Genomic DNA, 27,040 nt, shown 5'->3' with positions numbered 1-27,040 from the left:
CTAAACATTTAACAACATACTGGTTGGAAACTGTCTAGATTTCACTGTCCTATGCAGCAAGTCTTAGAATGAGACACAATAAATTACAGCATAAATCTCACTCTGAGCCTGGGTAGTCTTCTCTACATGTTGAACTTCCAAGCGGATGGCCCTGGGAGGGGAGAGAAACTCGTCAGAGTGGCGTAAGAGGAGGCAGCAGACATGTTTCAGGGAAGAGGGCGATGCCAGCTCGCTCTCTCCGGGCTTGAGCGCCCAGTCAGATGAGGGCAAGGAGGAAACCACTGGGTTCAGCAACCATGGATGTTGGTGATGTTAACAGAAAGAAGGGGGCTTTGGGGGGAACTGGGCAGCACCAACGATCAAATGGAATGAGTCGAGAGAGTTTGCAAACTATGGGAAGAGAAGCAACAAATAATAGATCATGTTGAGGAAGTTTTGTTCAACCACCAGCAGAGGTATGGGCCAGTATCTGGGAATGAATATGGGGTAAATAGATGTTTGGCTTTTTTTTTTTTTGCACTGTTTTCTTGTTTTCATGCTGAAATAACTGGAGTATCTTTCCCTATGCTAATGCAAACAATCCAAGAGAGAAAATCTAGATCACGTAGAAGGGAGAGAGAGAGAACGAGACCAAAGTCTTGGAAAAGGAGAAAGGAGATGGAATCTGGACCATATCGGGCATAAATGGTGAGGGGGGAGGGTGCCCTCCAGGACTAGATGGCAAAGAGATAATCTTAAATTCATAATATAAATAGATGTAAGCATGTGAAATAAATCAGACACCTCAACTGTCCATCAGTGCCATACTCTTCTGTTGTAAAATGGATTAAACAGATCATGACAGCTTTAGGAACTGAAAAGAAGGCAGGATGGTGGAAGTGTACATCCTGAAATATAGGATAAAGGAAGTGAGATTAAACCTGACCTTGTAGGAGTTGAATGGAGAGGAGGACAAGAAACATGAAAAATGTGAGGAAGGGGCAGGAACACTTGAGCGAGCATAATGCACGGTGGCAGATCTTATGGGACATTTATTGGTTGTCAGTGCTTTGAATAATCATATAAAACATGTGCCTCTTTGAAAAGGACGTTTGCAGCAACGCTGAGATCTTGTATGAGTAGTGACTCCTGTTGATCTCAGACGGGTGAAGCCCCTCCGAGTACATGGTTTTTTCCACTGGTTTTAAAAAAATACACTAAGGGGCGCCTGGGTGGCTCAGTCAGTTGGACATCTAAGTTCAGCTCAGGTAATGATCTCACAGTTAGTGAGTCTGAATCCCACTTCAGGCTCTGTGATGACAGCTCAGAGCCTGGAGCCTGCTTTGGATTCTGAGTTTCCCTCTCTCTCTACCCAGTCATGCTCTGTCTCTCTCTGTCTCTCAAAAATAAATAAATGTTTTAAAAAATTAAAACTACACTAAGAGAAGCTGAAGGAATCTAAGCACAGCTTTGGCTGTTCTTCACATTATTTATTTTAAAATATTTTTATAATATTTTCTGGCTAGCTTAGCTTCTAGTTCCATGACCTTGGACGGTTATTCAGTGGCTCTATGCTTTAGTTCCTCCATCTCCTCCAGGCGAAAATTAGATTGCTATAAGGACTGAAAGCAGTGCCTTGAAAAATAGTGTGAGCTATGGTTACTGTAATAAAAATAGCACATTTTTATTTTTAGAAACTGAAAACATACAGATAAAAGGAAGGGGTAAAAATCAAGTATAATGCCATTGCTCTGTGACAGTTACTCTTAGTATTTTGTTTGATCTTTCCAGTCTTTATCCTGTATGTGTGTAGTTTACTCTGCATACTCCTTTGTACCCTGTTTTAAATTTAACCTGTCACAAACATCTACCCATGACATTACACATTCTTTAACACTCATTTTAATGTCTTTATAGTCATTCCTCATTTATAAAATTTTAAATCATAGGCATTGTTTCAGTGGGTCTTGTCTGAGTCTTAAATGATTATTGCTGCTCTGGTGATTATAGCAACGGAGAGAGAAGGGACGGAGAAAATGAGTAACTTGAATGGGGGCAAAGTATAGTCACTCCTTAAATTCTGAAAGGCAAAGGATGCACACAGGATGAAAACTCCATGAGTTTCTCTGTGAGACTAGTTTCACTAAAGTCTCTCACGGTCTCAAATATATATTTCATATATGAATATGTGTTTTCAAATGGTGATATTTGCTTTCATAAAGACTTTGTTTCCCAAAGTTGAAGCTGTATAATTTACTTCCAGTTTGCTTCCACTCAGAAATACAGCTTTTTTTCTTTTATCAAGGAAGATACCAGAGAGACAAAAATAATCAAAACAAAGTGTTTTCATGAGTGTGAGACAAATGGACATTTTGATGCATTGCTATTTTACCCATCTTTCTAAGGAAATATTTAAACATGGAAATAATGTATCCATTCCAGTGCAGAGATAAAATTAGGTAAAGCTTCCCATGTGTGTTCAAAGCAGCCATTAGAAAATTATAAAGTTAGGTATCTGATGTCATGGAAAGATGTTTCACAATGTATTGAGTAGGGGGAAAGAGCAATAACTTACCAACTTGTGTAGCATCATCTTTTAAAAATGTTTATGTATGTACACAGGGGTAAACTTTAGAAGGATATGCTCTGAAGTATCTGAGTGGTGGTATTCCAAATGACTTATTTACTTTGATTTTTGCTCTTGGACATTTTATGGGTCTTTTCCTCCAAGGAAGTACTAAATGGGGGTATGTTCTTTAAGTGAAAATGGAACACCTTTTAAAGACAGACAGCAGGTGTATTTTTGTGACTTTGGCACTGGCACTTGTATTTCTAGAGCAGAGAAGAGATCATGGGCATTTGATTCCTTCCCTTTGTGTGGGGAGCGATACAGACGTAGCATTTAGGCAGGTGAACATTCGATGAACAGATAGAGGGATAGTAATTGCAAGTTCTGGAACGTGTCAGACCAGCTTCCATCAAAAACTGAAAGTGATAGCTTGCTGAATACAAATATGTTAACCTGAGACAGGAATGTCCTTTCCTAACTAGCAGGTGCAAAGCAGATGACCAAGGGAGGAGACGGGAGGGAGGGAGGGAGGGAAGAATCCTTGCGGGGGGGGGGGGGGGGCTTGCTGGCACAGAGAGGGCGATTTGATCTGACGCCATCTGCAAAAACTGCGCTGACACCTGAGACACAAGGTGACTTTGAGATTTCATGAGGGTTGGACAGGTGTGCGAAAACTAGCAAAGGTTTTCTTTTCTGGGGGTTGAAATCTTTTTGGCCCTTTACCTTTCTCTGAAAATCAGCTGGGAAAAAAAGGAATTTGAAAAAAGGAAAGACTTTCTACGTAGATCATCAGAGGGGATCTTATTTTTAAGATTTAAATGTTTGGAATCAGATGAAAAACAGCTATTGGTCTTTTCAGTTTCTGGCCACTTTGAGAGCGTCTGTGATAACTTCTGTAGGACTTCTGCTACACCTACCCTTCTCTTTAAAACTCTGGCAATTCCAGTAAAACTTACCTGTCTCAGATAACCCATGATTTTCTGGTAACGGAGTCTACTGATTTTTGCTCACGATTCCCTGGCTCCCTTCCCATAACTCCTTCTCAAGATTAAAACTTTTCCATCTCTATCATGTATTTAAGAAAAATTTTTTAAATGTATTAAGTTTGAGAGAGAGAGCTTGCACACGAGTGGGGGAGGTGGCAGAAAGGAGGAGAGACAGAATCCCATGGAGGCTTCCTGCCACCAGCCAGAGCCCGATAGGGGGCTCTAACTCACACTGCGAGATCATGACCTGAGCCAAGACCAAGAGTCGAACACCCCACTGACTGTGCCACCCCCGCTCCCCTCTATCACCTGTTGTGATTGTGCTGGTTGGTCGGTTGTGCTGTTCTTTCATTTTGCTTCTCCTCCAGCTCATCCTGCATGATTGATTTTCTGGATCACTGCTCTCAGTGCCTAGACACGATGTCCCAACACTGTGGCCTCGTCTTCCACTTCCCACCTTGCACTTCTAGACCTGCCTCCGCTGTTGCCCCCTAGCATGCTGCTCTTCTGTGGTTGCTTAGGTCACTTTGCATCCCCAGACAAGTGTTGCAGTTCCCAAGGTTCAATTCATTTTTGCTACACGAAGTTGCAGGCCTGCCATTAGCAAAGCAAGCTAAGTCCTCACAGGAGCTACAGACCTCCACAGCACACGAAGGTCTTAATGGTATGAGGAAAGTCATGGACCGCAATTCAAAAAGCTTCTCACCACTGCTTTCTAGTAATGTAACCTAATGCAAAATTACTTAATCTCTTTGTTCCTCAGTTTTCTGATGAGTAATTAGTTAGGTGAGTTATTATAATTCAGTGTTGGGGCTCCTAGGTGGCTCAGTCAGTTAAGCGTCCAGCTTTGGCTCAGGTTATGATCTCATGGTTCATGAGTTTGAGCCCCATATCAGGCTCTCTGTTGACAGCACAGAGCCTGCTTCAGATCCTCTATCCTCCCCTTGTCTCTGCCCCTTCCCTGCTCACACGCAGTCTCTGTATCTCTCAAAAATAAGCATTTAAAATAATGTTATGGGGCGCCTGGGTGGCTCAGTCAGTTGGGCATCCAACTTTGGCTCAGGTCATGGTCTCATGGCTTATGAGCTCCAGCCCTGTGTCAGGCTCTGTGCTGATAGCTCAGAGCCTGGAGCCTGCTTTGGATTCTCTCTCCTATCTCTCTTAATCTCTCTCCCCAGTCTCTCTCTCAAAAAGGAATACTTAAAAAAAAATTTAAAAATATCATAAAGTGCAAAGCATATTGCCAGGCAAGTAGTAAGTACTCAGAAATTTGTAGTTCTCTTCCTAACTCCACCTCAATTTTTCAAAGGACTTACAATTTTCTAGCAGATAGGCTGCTGTAAGGGACCTGAGTAGTATAAGCACGAATGTGAGGAGTTCAGAGAGGACAGGGCCCAGAAAAAATTACTAGGCTGACTTGAAAACGCTATCAAGAGAACTCTAGGTAAGAGTTTTCTACAAGAGTGAATAATAGAACTAAACATAGAAACATAAGACCAAGCAGGGAGCTCTCCCCTCCTTTGGATCTTTATTCAAAGTCTGCATCTTGATGGAACCCTCCTTGCTGTCCTACTTAAAACTCTGTCCCGCTCCATTCCCTCCTATGCTATACCCCTACTCTGATGTACGTTTTCCCATTCCCTCCTGCCCTATACCCCTACTCTGATGTACGTTTTCCCATTCCCTCCTGCCCTATACCCCTACTCTGATGTGCGTTTTCCCATTCCCTCCTGCCCTATACCCCTACTCTGATGTGCGTTTTCCCATTCCCTCACTACCATGTCATGTATTTATCTTGCCATTTGTGTCTTGAAAAGAATGTCAACTCCACAAGGACGGGGGTGGGTGGGTCGGTGGGTGTTTGCTGCCATATTCCCATTCCCTATTGGAGTGCACACCAGTATGTTCAACTCTTTGCATTGGGGTTCTAGGAAATGGAATTTGGCTGATAGAGCTAGAAAATCTGGTTGGAAATCATGAAAACCACTAAATAGTAGGGTTTTAGGTTTTTAAATTTACGGAGAAGAAACTCATTATTTTAGGTTTTTTTTTTTAACAAAAAACGTATTACACTAAAAAAATGACAAGAGTTTGAAGATTGACGTAAGAAGGCAAGGTAAGAATCTATTGTGGTAGTGCAGGAACTTAGTGAAGAAAGTCTATACTAAGTGGTAGTTAAAGAAATAAATAGAAAGGGACAGCAAACATTCCAGCAGACTTACTTAAACATGACTGTTAAAACATTAATAAAAAACTAGAGAAATACAGTCGTGGAAAGGAGCATGAGGCAGCCATCCAGGAAATTAAGTAAATGCATATATTCTAAATGTATTTGCGAGCAAAACTAACTAATTGCAAAGAGTACATATCGCATGATTCCATTTGTATGGATATGTACATACATATGTTAATATATCTGACAGATATATATCAGACTATTTACGTGTGCAGAATGGCATTTAGGAAGGTTCCCACTGGTCTTTAGTATTATGTCATGCAGTTCTCTCTGGTTACTTTTCTATAAGCATTTTAATTTTATATTAAAGTATCTTTAAAGTAACTCAAGTTACATATGTCTCATAAAAGAAATGCTAAGAGTATACCTCTAATCACACTTATTTTAAATCTATCACTTAAAATCTCATGTGACAAAACACATAAACTTTAAAATGTTAAGTACAGTTTGTATTTGAACTAAAAACCTGATAAGGGGACCCTTCATTCAAAAACAGTAAAGAAGCAATTGATGTGGAAGAGCGTGATCCAAACTCAGAGATCTTCTTATTCAACAATGAAGCCACTCTTTTGTTCTAATTTATCAAAGATTCAGAAAACATCTCCTAATTAATAAGTAATGAAGACATCAATAATCCACACCATGGAATCTCCCAAGAAAGGGTTAAAGTTTTAAACCATGGATGTTTTGCACAGACACACATTTATTTCATAGTTTATAAGCCATTTAGAAATTTGGTTGTGATGGCCAAAGTGATAAAAAATGAAACTAAGAATAAAAATGACATTCAAGACAATTGCTTTGAAGAAAGCTTTTTATAAATCTTTAAGTAGTTTTCTGAAACAGTCCCAAATAAAAATGGTCTGAATCATTCCCTATTTCAAAATGAGACACTGTAAGTTATTTAAAAATGAAAACCAGTACTCTTTGAAGCAGGTCTAGATACCACTCAGATCTTAAATTTGTCACTATTTTTCACTTTTTCAGGTGCCAGTTCAACAGATTCTGAGAGTGAAAGTTTAGCTTTCAAATCAAAACCTGGAGCCATGCCACAGTGAGTGCCTGCGATCCGTCACTCGTCTGTATAACAAAGACTGTCACGAGAATCGTCGGGGTACAAGGCAGCACGCACCGTGCTGTGAGCAAGAGGGCTGCTGATGTCGGGCAAAGATCAAATATCTGAACGTGAACACAATTTTTAACTTAAGAATTCAGACTTTGAAGTCTGCATTTCATCGTAGAGATGCCAAAATCAAACCGCAGACAACGTTAGTTTCAATGACAGCTAACTGGTTATAAATATATAAAAAAGAACAGTCACACTGAGAGGAAACTAGTTAAATCATTACCAAGGTCTCAGTGAGGACCACTTTGTTGATACAACCTGGAAAATGTCTAATTCAAAGGAGTTTCCATTTGAATAAAGACTGTTACTAGTTGGATCATATGAAAATGGTAAAATTGAGTTCTTCTGATGAAGACAGATGGGTTATTTTCCAAAATAATTATTATGTAAATTGATATTAATAATTGAGATTTTGCAAAAATAAAATCAAACCTACCAGAATTTTGCAGAAAGCTCTACGAATATCAAGACTGTGCTAATACATTTCTTTGCTAGTATGTACATAACAATTCTATCTATCCAGAATCAAATGCTCTGCCCTCTGTGACTTCGGATAAAAGTTCTCAAGCACAGTGAAATTACATGACTTGGTTGAGATTGCACAGCCCACCTCTTAGCAAAGCTGGGCCTACCACCCAACTCTTCCTAACCTTTCTCGACACCGCACTAACTCTTGTGGGGTGAGAAGAGACAAAAAAAAAAAACCAAGATATTCTCAACAAAATGGGAAACCAGAACAAAGAAGAGCTGCTAGACTTAAAATAGACCACCAGAACTATGAATTAAATACAGAACCCTAACCCTAGGACTTTGTCCAGATATTTTATTTTCTCATAGAATTTCCAAGTTCAAAACTTTAGGTTCTCTGATAATGGCTGAGTTATATATAGCTACTTTTCTTTTATCCACATGTTTATTTTGGTAAGATCTGTGAGGTCTATTCTATGTATATATTGACCATAGCCATTCTAACTGCGGTTTATTCTCAAGCACTTACACTTAAAGTGGGTTGAGTACACAAAAAGAAACTCAAGTATTCTTTGGAAATCTTTCAAAGAGTACTTCCTGATTTAAAAAAGTTCTCGGGCACCTGGGTGGCTTAGTCAGTTAAGCATCCGACTTTGGCTCAGATTGTGATCTCGCAGTTCGTTGTTTCAAGCCTCGTGTTGGGCTCTGTGCTGACAGCTCAGAACTGGAGGCTGCTTTAGATTCTGTGTCTCCCTCTCTCTCTGTCCCTCCCCTGCTCGTGCGCTGTCTCTCCCTGTCTCTCAAAAATGAATAAATGTTAAAGAGGAAAAAAATTCTGATGGAACACACTTGCCTCTTTATTTTCCAGAGCTCAAAAGAAAACAACTTCTGTTTCCTTGACAATAGGATCGTCATCTCCAAAGACAGGAGTGACCACAGCTGTGATTCAGCCATTATCTGTCCCTGTTCAACAGGTAAGTCCTTGGACAGAAGACCACATGGGTTCAAACTCATTAGCAATCTTCTTGAAGCAAACTCCAGGATGACAGCTTTGATTCTAACTAGTACACTCCCTGCAATTTTTTTAAGTGGGAACATAATGGGGAGGAAAGAAAATGGTAGGTAAAATTCTTCCTTTTGCGTCACTAAAAATAATCTTTAATCAAAAACCTATCACCATGTAGTCAACATGGGCTTTCCCATTGAGAATGGCTGTAACAGCTAATAACCTGATAATACGCTGTCTCATTTAGCTATGGCTATTTGATTATTCTTCCACAACTGTGCCCTCTTCCATTTAGCCAAATTTATTAATTCATTTAAAATAGAAGAAAAAAATCTCCACACACCAACAAAAGTTTTTTTCCAAGAGCTAACCATAATAATAATAAAATTCAAATTCCTGGGCTTAACCAAGCATTTTTACCCTGCTTTTATTTTATTACAAGACTGCTGTATCCAAAAAAGAATGATAGTACAAACTATTGGAAGGTAATAGTGCGCTTACTTTGCAGATACAAACAAGAATTTTTAAAAAAATGAAGTGAAAAAATATTATACTCTACATATTTTAACCAGATGTATGTTACTTTGCCTTTGTGTTATAATGTGTATATTTAAATGCAACACTCATAAAAGCCTTCCCCACTCCTACCCTTAAAATGTAAACTAATTCCTAATAACTATGTTTTATGAGCATCACCAGGCCCTCTATCTATTTGAGCACTCAGGTGTTTTAGTAATTGTAGTATGTGATGTATACTCAGGGATCTGTGGAATATGAAAACAGTAGAGAAGAGACATTTGAGTTCATAAACTTGAAATAACCAGCTAGTATAACTCAGTTAAAGATGGCCTAGAGTAGAACCTATAGAAACATATCAAGGATTATGTGTGTGTGTGTGTGTGTGTGTGTGTGTGTGTAAGTATTGATAAGTGATGAATGATTAGCACTATGCTAGGCATTTCACTGGAGAAAAAAACAATTTGTCACCAGCATGATTCCCAGTTTATAAACTATGCAGGGGGGAACAGAAAATATAAAAATACGAATAAGGCAGAATATATGAAAAGCCTAAATGCAGAAAATATGTATTTAGATGTGTAAATAGCATAATAACATAAACATATTGTAAGTAGTTTAAACTCTACAGGAACCCTAAATGGAAGGTGATGTATTCTGACTGTATAGGCAGGAGGCTGAAGGGCTCACAGAAACTCCATTGCTTTATTATTGTCACAAGGTCACATAAAGTTTAACACCCTGGAGCCAGATTGCCTGGGTGCAAATCCCAGCTCTACCACTTACTAGCACTGAGGGACCTTGAGTAAGTGCTGTAACTCCCTATGCCAAGCTTCTACATCCATAGACTGAAGAAGATACTATGTCAAAGGATTATGATGAAGATTCAGCGAGTGAATCTCCACGTAACACTGAGATCAGTGCCTGGCACAAACTAAATACTGTAGAAGTATTCAAATAGTCTCTGCATATAAGAAGACCGTGAAAAGTGAAACACAATCCTGAATCATGAGCCAATAAAAAGTCTTACGAGGATAATGAATAGGCCCTTCCATCCTGGCATTTCCTCAACTGCCGACATTCTCGATAACATCTTGTCATATTTAGACACATAGTATCAGATCACTATCATCTCAGGTGAAAAAGCTAACAATTGCTTATATAGAACAGAATAAACCCAAAGTGCTTAAAAATAAATGATTGTAGAAGGAGAAAGTGTTTCCATTCACTACCCTGGAATCCTCCTATTTCCCCAGAGATGAGTGCCATTCAGTAAGTATTTCAGCACCTTTGTTTCTTGCACATCAAGAAAAACCAGTATCTTCCTTTTTAACGTCCTGTAATTTCATATATTGAGAAAGAGTACAAGTTAAAGGTAAGGTGGGAGGTGTTTGACAATTACCCTCCACTACCACCAACTTGTGCTTTTTAATTCAATGAATCCAGACCGTATTTAAAAATAAAATACAATGTCTGTGAGAACTTTGGAAAAGACCCCTGTGGAAGTCCCACACACAGAAATCCATTTGGTAATAGCATTTAAAAGCTCATGGATCCCTAAGGAACCAGGGAACTTTTACCTTGAATATCCTTTTGAGTGGAGAAGAGTAACAGATGTGAAATGAAAGCGGAGAACAATGTCTGTACTGTATGTGAGAGTAGACCAGCAAAATGATATATGACGGTATTTTCTTCCCCTTGTTTCATTCATGTGGAGCCATCCTAATAAAGGTTTCTGTAGTCCATCTTTTCAACAATATATATATTCAGAATGTGATCCATGTGTCTCTGCTTTTTCAGGTTCACAGTCCAACCTCGTATCTCTGCCGACCTGATGGAACCACTCCTGCCTACTTTCCTCCTATTTTTACAAAGGTCTGACATCTGCAAGTCTCATTCTCTCTGTTTGCTTTGGTCCTTAAATCCCATTCACATGGATTCACATGTGGCTTCATGTGGCAGTCTTTAAAAATTAAGACAAATATGTCAGTAGGCTTTCATGGTTACCTTTGGAGCTAAATAGGTATTTACTGAACAATTGCTGTGTGATGATAATCTTGTGAAGGGTCTGAAAAATGTGGGCATGGTCAGTGATCTGATAGAACTTACAATAGAGTTGAAAAGTCAAGACAGGCAGGAAAAAAGGCAAAATGCTGTGTTGGACATTGCTTGTGAGAACCAGAAAGCTTTATAGGAAAAAAAAAAAAGGCTAATATTAAATTTGTTCTTATTTTTTAAGTTTTCTTTATTTTTGAGAGAGAGAAAGAGCGCATGCAAGCATGAGCAGGGGAGGGGCAGAGAGAGGAGACACAGAATCTGAAACAGGCTTCAGGCTCTGAGCTATCAGTACAGAGCCTAACACAGGACTTGAACTTGGGAATGGGAGATCATGACCAAGGCCAAAGTTCAACACTTAACTGACTGAGCCACACAGGTGCCCCTCGATTTGTTCTAAGTTTGTGTTTTGTCTTGCCAAGTTGAATGGCCTCCATTTCATTAGTCAACTGGTCAACTCAGAAATGGCTCCCTGTAGCATATCTTCTCTCTCTTTTGAGAAAATTACAAACTATTGAAAGACCTATAAAAAGGCCTAAATAAGTGAAGAGGGATACCATGTCTGTGTACTGGAAGGTTGGTCAAAAAGTCATGACTCCCACATTAATCTATAAATTTATGCAAATCTAGCTGAAATTCAAACAGGTTTGTTTGAATTAGAGCTTGACAATTTGATTCTAAGAAAAACCCAAAAATAACCAGGGTACTCCTAAAGAAGGAAAATCATATAATGGTAAGGAAGGCATAGGATTTGTCCTTGGAGATATCAAGACTTTGTAACAGTATAGTAGGTAGGACAGTATGGTGCTGACATAAGACTAGACAAATCGACAGGTAATCAGAACAGAGCCCATAAAGACACTCCAGTATTTACAGAAATCTGCAGATCACTGGATAAAGAATTCTTCAGCAGTGATAAAAAAATATTAAATCAGACTCCAATTTCATACTTTTTACAAAAATCTACTCCCAGTAAACTAAAGACAAATGGAATATGCAAATCCGTAAAACATGCAAGATAGTGGAGAAGAGCATCTTGCTTCTCTTCTTGGAGGGAATGATTTTTTTTTTCTTCTAAGCCAGCCTGTATCCAGCTTTATTAAAGATCTTTCCAGAAACAGAATATTTACTGTAAGACCTGGCAACAGATAATAATATTTGACAACTTTTAAAGCCCCTTCCTGGATAGATTACAAGAAAAAAAATTGTGTAAATCCCTACGAAAAACAGTGCCACTCTAGTTGTCCATGAAGTTGCCCTTCAGTGCTTGGTAACATTAGAACAGCAAATGTTACCAAGGTCTGGATAAGTCAGGTGTTTTGTGGCTTTAGAGCTTATTGAAAGCAGCTTCACCAGATCATCACCAGCAAGTCTATGTTACCTGATGTATTGCTACCCAAGACACAGTTGATTTTAAGGGTTCCAATGCACCTCTTGTTTAAGTAAAGAGGATGTGAGATTTTGCTTTCACTCCCCACAGGGCTTCACAACAGTAGCCCGGCATATGGGGATGGTAGGGAATTCCTCCTAGGCACCCAGAGAAATCCTTGAAAGCTGGATTCAAATCCTTGTCCCTCCATTGCATTCTAGCTCCTGAGAAATTGACATACTTGTGGTATATTCCCTTTCTTCAGAAGAAAGCCATGAAACATAGTGTGCGCTAAACACACAGTTTAATAAAAAGAAACAAAACAAAAATTCTATATTTTTATAAAGGTTGGTTTAAAAAAAAGATCACAAACTGGGGAGGGACTGGAAGCATAGAGCACCCTCCCGGCATCTCCAGCGCCTTCTGCCTTCTGTGCCTGGCCTGTAGACCATCTCCGTTCTCCACAGGGTTGCTTTCTTCCTTTCTTGCCTTTGCTGTCCCCCTTGTCCATTTGGACATGTTCTCTCCCTGCTTTGCTGGGTCCTTTTTGGGGCTGAGTTTTGGTTTTAGAGGGGTAAGTCTAGAAAATAAATCTGCTTATCTCCTTTGTAGCTCAAACTAGGCTTCCCTTTGTCACCGTTAGCATCTTTGTGGGCATGATGGTGACAGTGAATGCCAGGCGGGTTTTGCCAGTTAAGAGGTGCCTCTGTCTACTTCCTCCTGCCTACTGGTAAAGATTGCCAGGTTTTACAGCTGGTTAGAGGCAGAATGGCCCTTGTGCCTGTGGGCATAGGTGAGACCAGGAGAGCAGCTAGCCTCATGTGGCATCTTGCCTAATAGTTGGACTCCTTCAAGGAATCGCAGTATCAGGTGGGCTTGGTATATGACACGCGATACCCGTATGTGGACCTGAAGCGCACTCAGGAGTCCCCGAGTTTACCGAGTGGATGACGCAGATTGCCAGGCACAACCTCTGAATACTGGCGCTTCGCCTCCTTCAGTGCTCCTCATTGTGTTCCTGCAGGTTCTCCTAATGCCTCATTCTGCTTGGCTGTGGCTTTTCTCGAGATAAAAATATTTGCTCCAGGGCGCCTGGGTGGCTCTGTTGGTTAAGCGTCAGACTCTTGGCTTTGGCTCAAGTCATGATCCCGTAGTTGGGGAATTTGAGCTCCTCATCAGGCTCTGTGCTGACAGTGTGAAGCCTGCTTGGGATTCTCTCTCTTTCCCTTTCTCTCTCAGAATGAAAAATAAACTTTAAAAAAAAAAGTTTGCCCCTGGTGGAGTCGAATTGTAATCCTGGAATAACTGGCGTTTTGACTCTTCAGGTCCTTGGCATCCTACCCACTTTCTGTATCTCTAACTTTCTGAGGTTTGAACAAAACACGCAGTCCTAGGAATAAATCAGAGTCTCCTCTGGTGCCTGAAAGCTAAACACGAACAATATTTGTGTACCGTTTGAAATCTACCACGAGCAGCTTCCCCACAAGCCTGGACGTGTGTTGTAATGGACCCACACAACCTGGAACCTGTGGGTGACACTTTGCCTGCTATGACCCATTAAATTGGCTCTTCTCTGGACCCGATCACAAAGTGAAAAAGTCCATTTAAAACCAGAGATTTCGTACATTAAACAAAAACAACAATGTAATCAGAAGTGGCTAATAATTTTAACCTTTTTACTTAAAAGACATTGTTGTTAACTACCGAAATTATCAAATGCCTTCTCGACTTAACACTAGACTTCCATAGTTCCTCTGCCAACATCATCAACTTTGAGAATTTCCTTAGAGTTCTAACATGCTCACCAAAGGCCATCTGCTTCGACATTTGTCTTTCCCAACAGGCCATTTGTCATCCCTTCAGATAATCTTAAACAGTAAATAAAACAGAAAAGACCACTTCTTAATTTGAGTTTGTTTGCTTTTGGTTGATATGCAGGTGAATTACTTTGTCATGTTGGAATTATTTTAAGAGTTCTTCTACATGACGTGTGTAAGCTCTCATGCTCTGAAGTCAGAAGTTTAAAAAGTCAAGAAGCTTAAGTTAAAAAGTGAGAAGTTAAGTTGAAGCCATTGCTAGGTGTTCCTGGAGAACGAAGGTAGAGAGAAGACTGATGGAAGGGGACTAGGCATCTTTTCATATTTAATAAGTTTAAAAGCTATTATCTCTTTGCATCTATGAAGCCAAATTAACTTCTAATCGGTTGGACTGTAAAAATGTACTGGTCTGGAATCGGAGTAGGGTCCGGAGCAACAAGGGTGATTGCGAAGGAAGAGGAAATGAAAGTCATGAAGGGAGAAGGGCTGCGGGGGTTATTGTTTTACTCGGAACTTCAAAATGAGAAAATCCCCAAACCCCTTGTGTTAATAAACCTGACATAGGAAACCCGTTGGTAAAGGTGGCGGTGGGGGCGGTACATGGGAAGGTTGGAGCATGTGAAAACAAACATATGCCTTTTTTTCCCCTTCCTGTCTGGTTTTCCCAGGAATCTATGTTCATATAGAACATAATGATTTTGGGAAGTTTGCATTCCACCAGCTGACTCTTCATTGTAGATAGAGAGGGGTAACAGGCATTGCCATAAAATTCCATAAACATGAAAGTGGCAATAAATTTGCAGAGAGACCTGAAATTTCTAGAGGCCCAGCAGTAATCTCATTATATGGAGATTATGAAAAGCTGACACGGTAGTTGGATTTAAAGGTGCTTCTTTTTATCTGAGTTAGTGGTAATTATCTTATGATGCAAGTTTTGCATTTTTTTTTCTGGGAAGCTTTGGAAGCTTTATTTTCTGTTGTGAAACTGTGGAAGAGTGCAGCAGTCTAAGGTGTTTTCCTTGAATTGTAGGAACTGCAGAACACAGCTGCCTCGGAGGGGCAGGTGGTGGTCCTGGAGTGCCGGGTCCGAGGAGCGCCCCCTTTGCAGGTCAAGTGGTTCCGACAAGGGAGTGAAATCCAAGACTCCCCAGACTTCAGAATTCTACAGAAAAGTAAGGAGAGGTGCCCATCCTCCCACGTCTCTCAAGCTTCCGAAAAACCAAGAAGGGTTTAGTCATTTGGATGAATTGGTTTCTATTTTCGAAGAGTAGGAGGACCAGATAACAGGCAAATGCATGGGGTCCAGTAAATTAAAGCGGTGATGGTCGCTTGTGTAACCCTTTGAAAGTCTGTTGAAAGTTGTATGTACATTCTTCAGAAAAAACTGTTACCTCTGAACTCAAAGTTGGGCAAATAATTCGAGGAGGGGTACAAGCCTCCTCCTTTATGGATTGCATTTTTAAAAACTTCCTCATATAAGCTGTTACTGGAATTTAGATTTCTGTATTTCTAGAAATACAAATTGATCTATCACTTTATCTCTTGTACTATGGTGTTCCCTATATTCTGTAGATGCATCCTAGATAGGGTAATAGAAAAAGATAGGTCGGTGCATTATTAATGGAATCCCATTCTAATACTCTGTTTTGTATTTATTTTTTCCTCATGTGGCAAACAGAACCTAGATCTACAGCTGAACCTGGTAAGAAGCTTTTTCTTTTTGTTTTTTGGTCAAGGATCTTTTTTGGGTTTCAATAGTTCTTTGTCTCCGTTTTAAAGCCATAAGCAGAACAATGTTTTTGCAGTTCCCTGGAAACACGAAACCCCCTTAAAGACAGTATCTCCTTTATTATGGGGTCTGTACATTGCATTTTACATCAGCTTCTTTATTAGTAAAACATTAAGTTCCGTTCAGACAAGAAGGGCAAGTCAGTGATTTAAGGCTTTTTTTTTTAAATCTAGTCTTTTATATTCAGAAAGCAAAGAGAGTTAATGAAAAAATCATCCTAAAATTCCAGTAGAAAAGAACCATCTGCTACATACTTCTGCTGACCAAAGCCCACGAACAGCTCGAGCCTGCAGCCTAGAGATGTGTCTCACGTGACAGCAGCCCAGAGACGTGAGCAAAACTGACCATCGGTATTTCTCATGTATGTGGTCTCAGCCGTAAACTTGTACTATTCCCCAAGCAGGAAGAAAGTCATCGTGCCCTTAGGGTCTCTCTTAATTGCCAGTCATTTGACCTCATCAGAGTGCTATGTTATCCCGAAGCACCAGATCCTGCTTCAGACTTCTTGGATATTTATAACTCCTCATGAACTAAAATAACGTTTGAAAAAGAAACAATTTTTCTCTGTATATTTCATAGGCCACCCACCTCAACAGTACTTTTGTGTTTCTCCCCTCGGCGAAATTACCAGTTTCACTTACTCCCTGACAAAAGGTTGAGAAACTGATTTTCTGCCTTCCTCCAGCTTTGAGGAGATTCTGCCATTATGTCCCTTAAGAGCCATGGCTTTGTTCTGTCCCTTGTCTGGCAACTTGAAGGTTCTCTGTGGACTACTGCCGTTCAGGTTACTGTGGTTAGTCCCGGATCTCTCACATTTAAACATTGGGCCACTAAAAGTAGGGTGTGATCCTTTTAGGATCCAAAGATTAAAGGGTACTGAGCAGCATCCTTAGGAAACAATTGGAATTGATCTAGTGCCTTCTTCTCATGATTACGACCAGAGATGTTGCCCCACTTAATGTGTCAGTCACCACACCAAATACTGTAGTCACTTTACAAAACATAGAAATAGAAAACTTCATATTCTGTCTATGATATGTCTTTATATAAAATTGCATCTTGGGGCATCTGGGTGGCCCAGTGGGTTAAGAGTCCGACTTCGGCTCAGGTTATGATTTTGCAGTCCATGAGTTTGAGCCCCTAGTCTGGCTCTGTGCTGACAGCTCAGAGCCTGGAGCCTGCTTCGGATTCTGTGTTTCCCTCCCCTTCTCACGTTCTGTGTCTCTGTCTCTGTTTCTCTCTCTCTCTCTCAAAAATAAATATTGAAAAAATTAAAAAATAAATTTTAAAAAATTGCTTCTTGCTGGTTCCCCGATACATGGAACTTCTGAGACTCCATCTACTGCATGAGCTAAGATGTTACGGCACATCTTGTGTTTACTATTTGAAATAGACTTATTGACAGATACAAAAGTAGGAGCCAGGTACCTCTTTATCTACAAAAAAGTTGATGTGAAAAACTCACGGACAGTTTATATCTTTGGATAGTTAATGTACAAATTGAAGTTTTGGGCCACAAATTCTAGAAGCATTTTACTGTAACAAATTACTGCTTTTGATGTTGCATTTTGGATTTTGTGCAAATTCATGCAATTCTTTTTCATCGTGGTATCTGATGACTTATGAAATATCTCCCATGATCTGTGTTGGAAAATCCTAAACTACCCATCATCTGAAAACTCATACCTCTGGTTAGAAGTTGCATATTTTAGTTTCTGAGTACATACGTATTTGAAAATTGAAAACCCTCAATATCCTGGCTAAGAATGAATCCATTTGGGTGAAGAGGGAGGATAGAAATGTCTCCCACCACCCCCTCTTCCATCCTCTTCCCTCTTACCCCTCAAACCACAAACTCTGTTTTAAGTATTATTTGCTCTTGTGCTTCTAGAGTATAGTTTTGATCATGATTATTTAATAAAAATTAGTTCTCAGCTTCATGGATAAAATGGCTGCTAGACATACTTCAGTGCCTTTTTAACATGGCAAAAACATGATGAAACGAGCAAGATCATGGGGGAGCCTTCCTTTTAAACTGCATATCCTAGCAATATAAGTTTCTCCTCCTCGTGTTCACTGAATTTTCTTATTTTTTGCCCTTTAGTTAGATCAGAAAGTAAGAAAACAGGGGTACCTGGGTGGCTCAGTTATTTAGTGTTTGACTCTTGATTTTGGCTCAGGTCATGATCCCAGAGTTGTGGGATTGAGCTGAGCCCCAGCTCTGTGCTGGGCATTGAGCCTGCTTAAGATGGTCTGTCTGTGTCTCTCTCTCAAAAAAAAAAAAAAAGAAAAGAAAACAGATTCTTCCATTCCAAGCACAATAATAGAATTTGCTGAAAACAAGTATTTCTTGGTATAGAAATATGTCAGTGAAACCTGTCAATATAAGAAAAAGGTGACTTAGTCAAGTGTCCGACTTCTGCTCAGGTCATGATCTCACAATATGCGGATTCTAGCCCTGCATCAGGCTCTGTGCTGACAGCTCAGAGCCTGGAGTCTGCTTTGGATTCTGTGACTCCCCCTCTGTCTGCCCCTCCCCTACTTGTACTCTGTGTGGGTGTCTCTCTCCAAAGTAAATAAACATTGAACAAAAATTAAAAAAAAAACTTATATATAGTCAGGAGCATTAAAAACAAAACACATGTGGCATTGTTGGCTCAGTTGGTTAAGCATCAGACTCTTGATTTTGGCTCAAGTCATGATCTCAAGGGTCACATGAGTTCAAGCCCTGCATTGGGCTCTGTGCTGACAGTGAGGAGCCTGCTTGGGTGTCTGTCTGTCTGTCTCTCTCTCTCTCTCTCTCTCTCTCTCTCTCTCTCTCTCTCTCTCCTTCCCCTGCTTTCTCTGCCCTACCCCGCTTCTCTCTCTCAAAACAAATAAACATTTAAAAAAAAAAAACACAGCTAGTTTTTCCTGATCTTTGATAACTCCTCCACAATTATATTTATTACATAACAGGAATTGCTCATTTCTCTTTTATGACAGACCATTAAAATGCTCTCCATCAGGAAATCTACAATAGGCATGTAGTGTTAAATAAAATTCATGATCATATTATTTAAACAAAAAAACCCTTTAAACACTTGAATTCCAAACGACTGCTTATGTGAGCTGTTATGAGTAAGAACTTCAGAACAAGCAAATGTGAAACATAATTTGTATTTAAACAATATTTTGGCATGCCTGACAAAACTAAGTATGATTATGATTCTTTTACGAGTAGCCAATTATCTTCCTTAAGTTGAGCTTGGAATTGATCATTGACATTGTTGGGGGTAAAAACAAAATATATTTTGAACAGCTTACTTGCCTTAAATGACCTGATCGACTATCCAGTGGGCACTGAACTTTTCAACCATGTAAAATGGATGCAGGAACTGGCTTTCCTGATTGCCGCTTTTTAGCCACTGTTAAGTGGAAAGGAGAAAAACAGACATGACTACAGTACATCTGAGGAAAGAGATAAATTTTATAGGACTAGGGCAGTGATGTTTTCCAAATGCTAAAACATAAATAGTCTTTGAAATTCAGGAAGAGATTTGAGCATTTGGATTTTATTACCCTCTCTTCCTACTCTCTCCAGTCCTCTGACACATTCACTCTTACTCTCTTCTTCACAAGCTGGTGCTCAATCTCTCTCTTCCTCTCTGTCTTCCTTTCTGCTTTTCCCTACTTCATTCTTTTTTTTTTTTATCTTTACTCTTCTTCCTTTTCCAAATCATGTGTGTTAGAGCTGTAAAAATGAAATTCACTAGTACCTAGATATAGCCCTATTAGGGATTAGATATTCAGATAAAAAAGGAACCAGCAGATTCTCTCCTAATGCACTTGAGAGACTGAAACAGGTTTTTCTTGTCACTACTGTGTTGTATCTGTCTAATGTGTTTTACACTCCCTTCTCTGTCTAGACAGAAGTCAGCTTGCATCACAAATCTTTTCAGACTGTTTTGTGAATTAATAGCTAGTCAGCTTACTTAAGACCAACATCCGTTTGTCATATTACCTGCTCTGGCCTCTTTCTTTGACATTCTGACTTTATACTGATTGAATCCTTCAAAGACTAGTCTGGGGTGGAGGGTGGTGAAGAGGGCAGAGAACACTCATCTGACAGCTGTTAATACTCAGGCCGTTACTCAGCTGTCTGGAAGTAGCCACAAACTGTATTGAGTTACTTCTATAGCATTGTCTACTGGTATGCAAAATTAAAAATTCTGTGTCTTGCTGGCTGGAAAGTTACACATATAAAAATATGATGCCTTGTACTTTCAGTATAAATCTCTGCTAACCAAATGCTACCCATCATCTTAGATCTTCTATAATAGAATCCATGTTTTGATTCTGTGATTCAGAAAGTGAAGTTAATTATACTTGTTAGATGTACTAAGGTGCTGAGTTGTAGGAGAGCAATGGGAAGGATGTTTGAGATCCCAGGAGATTGTACAGAGTTAAAAGCTTAAAGGTTAACCAAAGTTTAAACAAAAGTGGATTGTGTGGAAGCTGTGGTTCTCAAACTGTGTGGCGAGGTGCCCTGGGGCACCACACAGATCAACAGAGGTGTCGTAATTTTGAAATTTTTGATGCAAGCACAGTAATACTCTGCATCTGATGGACTTAATAACTGCTAGCTTAAAATAGTTCAGAGTTTCAACATGAGGTCACTCCACATTCTTTTCTATGACATCGTATCTTTGTGAAACTGAATTTTTGATGTGTATGTGTGCTAAAAGAGTAAGTTTCATGTGAAAATCAATGTGGAACATGAAATGAAGCCGGCTGTGTTCCATCTGATCTCAAGAGTTCTGTAGTACCCAACAGATGCATGCATTCATTAGTTAGTAATTGTAGTTATTTAAGAATAAAATAATATTTTTCATTCAATTTATGTATTTTTCAAATAGTAACTAACTTATTAAGACCTAAGTACTTACTGTGCTCTTTCAGAGTACTTAACAAATGAAGCTTTTAGTTATATATTTTAGCTTAGGAGCATCATAAAACTATTACTTAGGGTCCCATGGACCAAGAAAGTTTGGTTTAATCTTTGGGGAGAGAGACACATTTGAGAGTGCATCAAAAAGAAAATTGAATAACTCTTAAAATTCTAAATTCTCTATGATCCTACTCCCAGTCATCTTCTGCACTGACCTTCTAAGAATGCTGGCCTGTGAGCTTTAACTTTCCAGGCAGATCCTAAAGGGTTCCTTTCTGGGAAACCTGAACATCCCAAGAGGGAAAAAATCCATACATGTGATATGGGAGTTTTTCCAACAAAGCGGTCATCAAGATCACCATAGTGGGAAGGCTGGAGTTGATAAGCTTTTCTGTCTGCCTCTGAGCATCTAATCAACTCAGAGCCACATCGACAGAGAGAGAGAGAGAGAAAAGACCCCTGAAGAAACATCCATCATGGATGATCTAGAAGAAGAAAAGAAGCATCTCCCCTGGAAAGCAACATGGATAAAACAAACTTGCAGAGAGAATATTAAAAAAAAACCCAAAACCCAATCCTCTTCTTGCATAAGAAAATCAGTGTATCCAAGAAGTAAAAATAAAAATGCTTTAAGAAGACGGGGAGAACATTCAGAAAAACGTTCTTAGAATTGAAAGCTGGTAGCTGAAATAAAAGGTGAGGAAATGTCCCACAAAGTAGGGCAGAAAGACAGCAAAGGAATATAAGAGCAAAGGTAAGAAAAGTAGATACACTATAGAGAAGCCGCTTAAGTAGACTACACTTGCATACTGGAATTTCAGGAGAGAACAAAGAAGAGGAAGAGATTATCAATGAAATATTTTTTTTAATTCCCTAAACTGAAGGATATCAGTTCCCAGATTGAAAGGACTCACTGCATGAACAGTGGATGAAGATAACTTCAAAGCAGTGTGCATCATGAAATTCAGAATATCCAGGACAAGGAGATGATTCTGCAAGTCTCCAGGGAAAAAACGTGAAGGCACATAAAACTAACAAGATCAAAATGGCTTAGGACTTCTCGGTAGTCATGCTAGACACGAAGAGGCAATGAAGCAAAGCTTTCAAAATTCTGAAGTAAAATTACCTCCAATTTAGACTCCTATACCCTGCCATACCTTCAATTCTTTATGAAGATATAGTCAAGAGTTTCCAGACTTGCAAGGTCTCAAAGATTTTCCTCCACAACTTTTCATATAGGATATGCTCTACCCAGCAAGAGAACTCCTCTAGAAAGAGGAAGGTGTGGTGGACGGGAAGCAGATCAAGTGCACGAAAGAGCCAAAGGGAGCCCTGCAGGAGGGTGACCCTGTGCGTCAGGAATGGAGGACAAATCCAGATTGGAGTAGCATGAAACAAGAGGCAGGCACATGGAGGTTTCCATCACTAAGAGCTCACAGCCACTGCTTCTTTCCTTACCCTGATGACAGAATGGCAGGGTGGCACTCCTGTTGTGCTCTCCCCTCCCTACACAGCCTCCTGGTTCTGCTAACAACATTCATTTCACCACCACCCCCCCTTCTGCCACTGTTCTCACTTGTTCTGGTGCTGAGTTTTGGAAGTCGGCTACGTTGAACTTAAAAACAGAAAGCACAGGGACACCTACTTCCCCAGCTATTGGAGCTTGCCATCCAGTTCCTGGCCACACTTAGCCTCACCAGACTTCCACAGGGAGGTAAGCCTTAAGGTTCCCAGGACTCACTCATGACCTTGTCTGCTGATTACTCCTGTGAGGGCTTTTGTAAACATCATGGGGAGGTTGAAGCCAGTTTATACCCCAACATAGTTTCCGTGAACTTTTTCTGACAGTGACAAGTTTGCCTTTTCTGAAGACATGTGCTTAGGACTCAATTTTTTAAAACCAAACATATTTTTTGAAGGATACATATATGATAAACATAATCAAAGGACTGGTATCTCAAAAGGAGAAAGAGGATTCAATTGGGGAGGGCATAGGGGACATTTTGAAAGTATTAGTAATATTTTCTTAAACTTGATGGATGCATGGGGGTTCATTTTATTGTTATTCCTTAAACTGTGCATTTAAAATATCCTCTACATATGATACAGTTTGCAATTGTAAAAAAAAAAAAATCCTTTATGAGAATTTGTGCAAACATTACATTTACCAGCACTGACTCTCATCTTGTTGATTTTAGCCCAGACTCTTTATCAGTTGAGTTAGATATACCACTTGGTTTGGAAGGTAAAAGCTGGATTTCTTTTTAGGTAGGGTGGACCCCAAAGAGGGGGGGAAATGTTATAAAGGAAGGCAGTTATGAAAATGTCCTCTTATCACCCAAAGGACCTAAGTAATGTTATACTATCTGCCTCATCATTTTATGTTTTGGCAAACAAAATTATTTGTATTTAGCCAAGTGTTAAGTACGTCCAAAAATTTTAATGAAAACTCATGGTTGACTTGAGATATATTTACATAATTAAGTGATTTTTAGGTAACTATGAAAAAACAATTTATTACCAGTAAAAAATAGTTTCCAATTTAGTAATTTATTACATTCCATCCAATCAAAACCTTTCATCTAGGAAAAATGGATTAAAAATGGATCGTGAGTTACTGGTAATTTAAAATTTTTCCATTTTTTAAAATGGACAGTTCTTTAATACAGATAAGTAAGCCTCTAACCACCTTTATTTGAGATAAACAATCATCTCTTGGTTTCCATTTCTCACCTAGCTCATCTCATTTCCTCATGGCTTTCTACATTTTGGTAATGTCAGAACCATACAAGCCATTTTTCTTCTTTCTCTCAACAAGATGTGAGCTAGTGTCTCTTTGGGATGAGATTTTTCAAGAGCAGAAAAGCTGAACAAGCCCCAAATGCTTTGAGGGTATTTGGCTAAAATTTTATCTGGTAAAAGTTACTAAGGCATAGCAATGTGTGAAGATCGCGAGAGGAACATCTCCGTGATTTTCTTTCGGTGATGGTGGTGGTGGTGAGTTTGTAGCCTTCTAGATGTTTAATTGGTCATCAGCTCTATACATGACTATACTTTTATGCAATGGAAGTATTCCTAAAAACTTGCATAAAATGAGTTTTGTTCAGTCAAATGTGAGATAGTCTTTTGTGTAAAGCAAATGTTTATTTTTTCATGCAAACTAGATTTCATTCATACATTTATTCAAAAATATTCACAGAGAGATGCTGACAACATGCCTGTGAGCAAAACAAATGCTTTCTGCGTTCACAGAGGCTATAGTCAAGGTGCCAGAAATGAACAAGCTAATTACACAATAAATTATTTGCAGGAGTGAGAACCGTCTTCCAGGATGGTTTGCCATCTTAAAGTTACAATATAGATGGTGGATCTGACCAAGCCCAATCAAGAAAGACTCCTCTGAAAGGTCGCATTTAGGTGGGAACATCAGGCTGAGGGCTTAGAGACGGAAAGGGATGTGGCGTTGTGAGGAGAGCCGGAGTGCTGGATCTCAGGAAGAAGGAAGGGCAGAAGCACGAAGGGAACGCAGCAAGTAGCAGCAGCCTGATCATTGAGGGCTCTGTGACCACACTGAGGATTTGTAATCTGTGCTTAAAGTCGTGGAAGGGAGGGTGATGATAAAATTTCATGCTCAAAAGGGCCCTATGGTTTAGGAGGAGTGACTATATGTAGGGTTTTTAAAATGGCATAACTAAAACTCTCAAAATCGTAGATAACACGAGAAGGAACTTTAAAATTGTCAAGATTATCCCTTCACACTTCACATCACCCCTGCTAGGTAAGATTGTGTCCTGTTTCTGAATGTAGGTTTCAAGGCACAGATGTTTACAGTTAAGGCATTTTCAGGCATGAACTGGTGATGGGTATTTCTCCAAGAGTCTCCAGAAACTCCGTCCTTCTAGGTATGAATAATCCAAGGTTGAGAAAAGACCTTTGCAGAGAGCACCGAACACTGGGGAGATGGTGCAGGGACTGAAGCAGTGGCTCCCTGCACCTCATGCGGCTGAAAGCTGGGAAGTCTTCATGGCTTCCAGCAGCATCTGCTACAGGGGACAGAGGTGACCTGCCTGTGCCTTTTTTTTTCTTAATGTCTTTTATTTATTTTTGAGAGACAGAGACAGTGCGAGCAGGGAGGGTCAGAGAGAGAGAGGGAGACACAGAATCTGAGGCAGGCTCCAGGCTCTGAGCTGTCAGCACAGAGCCCGATGCGGGGCTTGAACCCAGGAACTGCGAGATCATGACCTGAGCTGAAGCCGGCCGCTTAACCGACTGAGCCACCCAGGCGCCCCCACCTACCTGTGCCTTAAGCCTGTCTCTTAGAGGATGGCCAGTAAGTGAGGGTTCCTCCTCCGTATCTCAAAAGATTAGGCTGTTCATTTCTTCTAATACCAGTATGTCCACATTACAAGCACTTTGGTCTTATATCCTATTCCAATTTATCTTTGAGGACATACAGCACATCTTGTGAAGATGAATTTCCTATTGAATTAACTTGGGTAGTGAGTAATTCCAATTTTCAGATTGAGGAAACTCTTTGTTTCCTATCTTTACTCTTACTTCATTTTACACGGAGTTCCTTGTATCCTGAGCTAGGAAAAAATGCAGAACAACTAGAGAGGCTTTGTCCTCTGTGGAGGGGTGGGGGGGAGGGGAGCTTGTTCATAGGAGGCAGGATGACTCGCTTCAGCATTTTGACTTTAATGTTAATTAACCATGACCTCAAGAGAATCACTTCAGAACTCACTTGAAGAAATGAGAGATTTGGGCTAGTCTATCTCCAAAATCTCTCATAGTACTAATATCCTAAGTTTTACCCTTCTTTGGTTAAGTACACTTTTTTTTGTTTGTTTGGTTAAGTACACTTGTAACTCATTCTGTAACCCTATGTATTCAGTTAAAAAATCTCTTATCCCTTGTACCTTTCTAGATATATCTCACTTTCAAGTGATTAATCTTATATGAAGCTCCAACCTGAATTATTTCCATACTTTCTATCTTCCTTTTCATTTAGAAGGCCAACAATTATTTACAATATGGTAAAAAAAAAAAGAAAACAAAACCCCCACAGGATTACCTCAGGCTTTCTCTTGTTCTATTGTTTTTCTTCAATTCAGTGAACTTTTTAATCAAATATTGTGTACTTCAAATGTATCCGTATCTCTTGGGGTGCCTGGGTGGCTCAGTTGGTTAAGCGTCCAACTTCAGCTCAGGTCATGATCTCGCACTTTGTGAGTTTGAGCCCCATGTTGGGCTCTGTGCTAACAGCTCGGAGCCTGGAGCCTGCTTCAGATTCTGTGTCTCCCCCTCTCTGTGCCCCTCTCCAGCTCTTGCTCTGTCTCTCAGTAAGTAAATGTTAAAAAAATAAATAAATAAATAAACAAATATATCCGTGTCTCTCAAAACTTTACCTGAAGCCACCTCCCCCCCCTTTTTTTTTTTTAATGTGCCAAATACCTCTGGTCAGGATTTATTGGTGTTTATTGAGTCAGGAGCTGTGCTAAGTCCTATAGAGCAGTGTTTTTAACCTGCTGATCATGACCCATGAAAGTAGAGGACAACCACCATTGTTTTAAAGAAAATAGTCAGGTACGCTTCATATAATCTTAAATATTGTTTTGCTTAACATTTATGTTATACATGTGTTTGTATCTATGCACATGAGTGGGTTAGGTATACAATGTATTCTTCACCCCTGTGGGTTGCAATAAAAATAAAGTGTGAAATCCATTTTCGAGGGCTAAATATTCCATACTTTGCTGAAGATAAAAATAACCTGCAAAGTGTTTTTTTGTATTTTAAATCCTTGGCCACACCCCAAGTATACTGCATCAGAATCTTTAGGAGAGAGAAGAGGGTTAGGTAACCAACATGTTTAATAAGCTCCCAGGTGATTCTTGTCTAGCAGATTTAGGAAACCATATCATGATTCAAGATTCAAAAAAAATTAGTAACTTGCACCCAACCTTATAAATAGCCTTCCTTCCTACCCCTTGCAATAGTCCAATCTTCTTGAGGAACTAAAGCATACAGTTGAATTTAAATAATTATATGTAGATCTTTGTGTATCAAAGGCCAATGTAAGATATAAATAAAACCAGAGTAATTCAGGGCCCTGCCAGTTTCATAGTTATTTATTTTTTTCTTTTCGTTTTTTCTTCATCTTTAAAAATTTATTTTTATTTTTGAGAGTGAGA

The 27,040-nt window shown here is 39.6% G+C and overlaps 1 protein-coding gene across 1 annotated transcript in view; it reads left to right on the top strand.

Annotated features, from left to right (window-relative positions):
- Positions 1-27,040, top strand: part of LOC115300969 (palladin-like) — a 201,220-nt gene that overhangs the window by 171,390 nt on the left and 2,790 nt on the right. Inside the window, exons 4-8 of the mRNA XM_029950587.1 lie at positions 6,758-6,824; positions 8,233-8,338; positions 10,687-10,761; positions 15,158-15,299; positions 15,806-15,829. Coding sequence (XP_029806447.1) covers positions 6,758-6,824; positions 8,233-8,338; positions 10,687-10,761; positions 15,158-15,299; positions 15,806-15,829 — 414 coding nt within the window. The remainder of the gene's footprint in view (positions 1-6,757; positions 6,825-8,232; positions 8,339-10,686; positions 10,762-15,157; positions 15,300-15,805; positions 15,830-27,040) is intronic.

This window comes from Suricata suricatta, chromosome 1 (genome assembly GCF_006229205.1).
Source record: "Suricata suricatta isolate VVHF042 chromosome 1, meerkat_22Aug2017_6uvM2_HiC, whole genome shotgun sequence".
NCBI lineage: Eukaryota > Metazoa > Chordata > Mammalia > Carnivora > Herpestidae > Suricata > Suricata suricatta.
Note: the sequence above shows the minus strand (reverse complement) of the source record. Positions and strands in the feature narration are given on the sequence as shown.